Source organism: Cyprinodon variegatus, unplaced genomic scaffold (genome assembly GCF_000732505.1).
Source record: "Cyprinodon variegatus isolate N-32 unplaced genomic scaffold, C_variegatus-1.0 Scaffold1842, whole genome shotgun sequence".
In the NCBI taxonomy this organism is placed as follows: Eukaryota; Metazoa; Chordata; class Actinopteri; order Cyprinodontiformes; family Cyprinodontidae; genus Cyprinodon; species Cyprinodon variegatus.
The window spans coordinates 78966-80669 of NW_015152295.1; the positions used below are offsets into that span (position 1 = coordinate 78966).

General features: G+C 51.8%; 1 protein-coding gene across 1 annotated transcript in view; it reads left to right on the forward strand.

The window, feature by feature from the left end:
* LOC107104678 (eukaryotic peptide chain release factor GTP-binding subunit ERF3A-like) overlaps nucleotides 1-500 on the forward strand; it is a 17893-nt gene extending 17393 nt beyond the window's left edge. The window contains exon 11 of the mRNA XM_015404729.1: nucleotides 431-500. Within this exon, the coding sequence (XP_015260215.1) occupies nucleotides 431-500 (70 nt within the window). The remainder of the gene's footprint in view (nucleotides 1-430) is intronic.
* Nucleotides 501-1704: the final 1204 nt, after the last annotated feature.

Sequence of the window (1704 nt, forward strand, 5' to 3'; positions counted from 1 at the left end):
GGCCGCATCATGCTTCCTCAAACCAAACCCAGTGATCCCACTGAGTCCAACAGCGCTGGGCTGCATGTCCCTGGACTGTTGCCATGACAACCAGTCAGCGCTGGATGCTGAGGTGAGGATGAGGAGCAGCAGAGGCGAAGGTTTAAACGGTCAAAATGGAGGATCAGCTTCTGCCAACGCTGGCAGCTCTGTGATTGGCTGGATGGAGCAGCAGCCAGCTGACCTCTGACCTTTAGAGCTGCTGGGATCCTCAGAAACAGCAGTCCAGCAAAAATAAAATAAATGGAAAATAACTTTATTATAGGAATAGAAGCCTGTAGTTCATTCTGTTCCTGGGTGATCCGGGTCTCTGATCTGGTACCAGAACCGAGCCGTGACCCAAACGGTGATCTCTGGGTTTGATCCGATGTTGGTGTGGATCTGACTGAAGGTTGTGTCTGTCTGCAGGTAAGACCATCGCCATCGGGAAGGTCCTGAAGCTGGTCGCTGAGCGGGACTGAGGAGGACGGCGCCGCCTGGAGTCTCTGTGAGAAGGACGTGGCCTCTGTCCTCGGCAGCGGCGGCGGCTCCCCGTCGCGCCTCGCCGTGCGTCTTGAAGTTGAGCTCTGGGAAACAGAGGCGTGTTTTTAAACTGAATGCTAGCGGCAGGAGTCGGCTTTCTCATATTGAGATCTCCGTTCTGCCGTTCTGGGTCCAGCTCTCCCATTCCTCCATTAAACCAGCTCTTTTCTTCCACTTTCCATTTCTCTGGCCGCCGCTCGCAGGTGGTCGAACTTCCGCCATGAACACACGGACCAGGATGCTGGATGAGATTCCGAGGACTGGAAGTTTTCTCGGTTCTGTTTCCTTTTGCTTTTACCCAGTTTTGTTTCTGACGCTCCGGCTGATAGCTGCAGCGTTGATCAAATGTTAAAGCTGTTCCAATAAAACATTGATTGGGAAAATCGGCGTGTTTGTCAGAGCTCACCACCGCCCCCTGCTGGCCCACAGCCTGCATCAGATTTTAATGCTTGAAGTTGTTTTCTGATCTGACGATCATTATGGGAGGAATGAAAGGTTTGATTTTAATCAAAGAAGGAAAACAAATTTACTTCAGGTTCTTCAGGCTCCTGGAGCTGCTGGAGCTGCTGGTGTCCACCTGAAGCTAAAGGTGTTCATCATCTGGAGGTCCAACCAGACCAGAACCAAGCATCACNAGCTGCTGGAGCTGCTGGTGTCCACCTGAAGCTAAAGGTGTTCATCATCTGGAGGTCCAACCAGACCAGAACCAAGCATCACACCTTCGCTGCTCAATGTTTTATTTCAGGGTCAGTTTGTTCCCAGGAGCCATTTAATCAGATCTGGTCTGGTTTCCTCTGAAGGTCGACGTCCTGGAATCTCCTGGGAGACGGAATGGCTGCAGCCTTCCTCCTCACAGAGGTTCTGATCCAGGGAACGTGATCAGAACCTCTGTGGGGTTCTGGAGCTTTGGTAGCAACTGGACCAGCTGATAGATGAAGGCTATGGGGTGTCCATCACGCCGCAGCAGAACGCACCGTCCTTTGCTGACTATCTGCTCCATCACCTGCTGCAGGGCGGGGTTTCCCTCTGAAGCTCCGCCCCCACCCTGAATCAGGAATGTTTGTCTGATTAAAGCTGTGAAATGAAAAGAAGCAGAGATGTAATTCAGTCGGTTTCTGCTTTGAAAAGGTTTTGCTGCAGCTG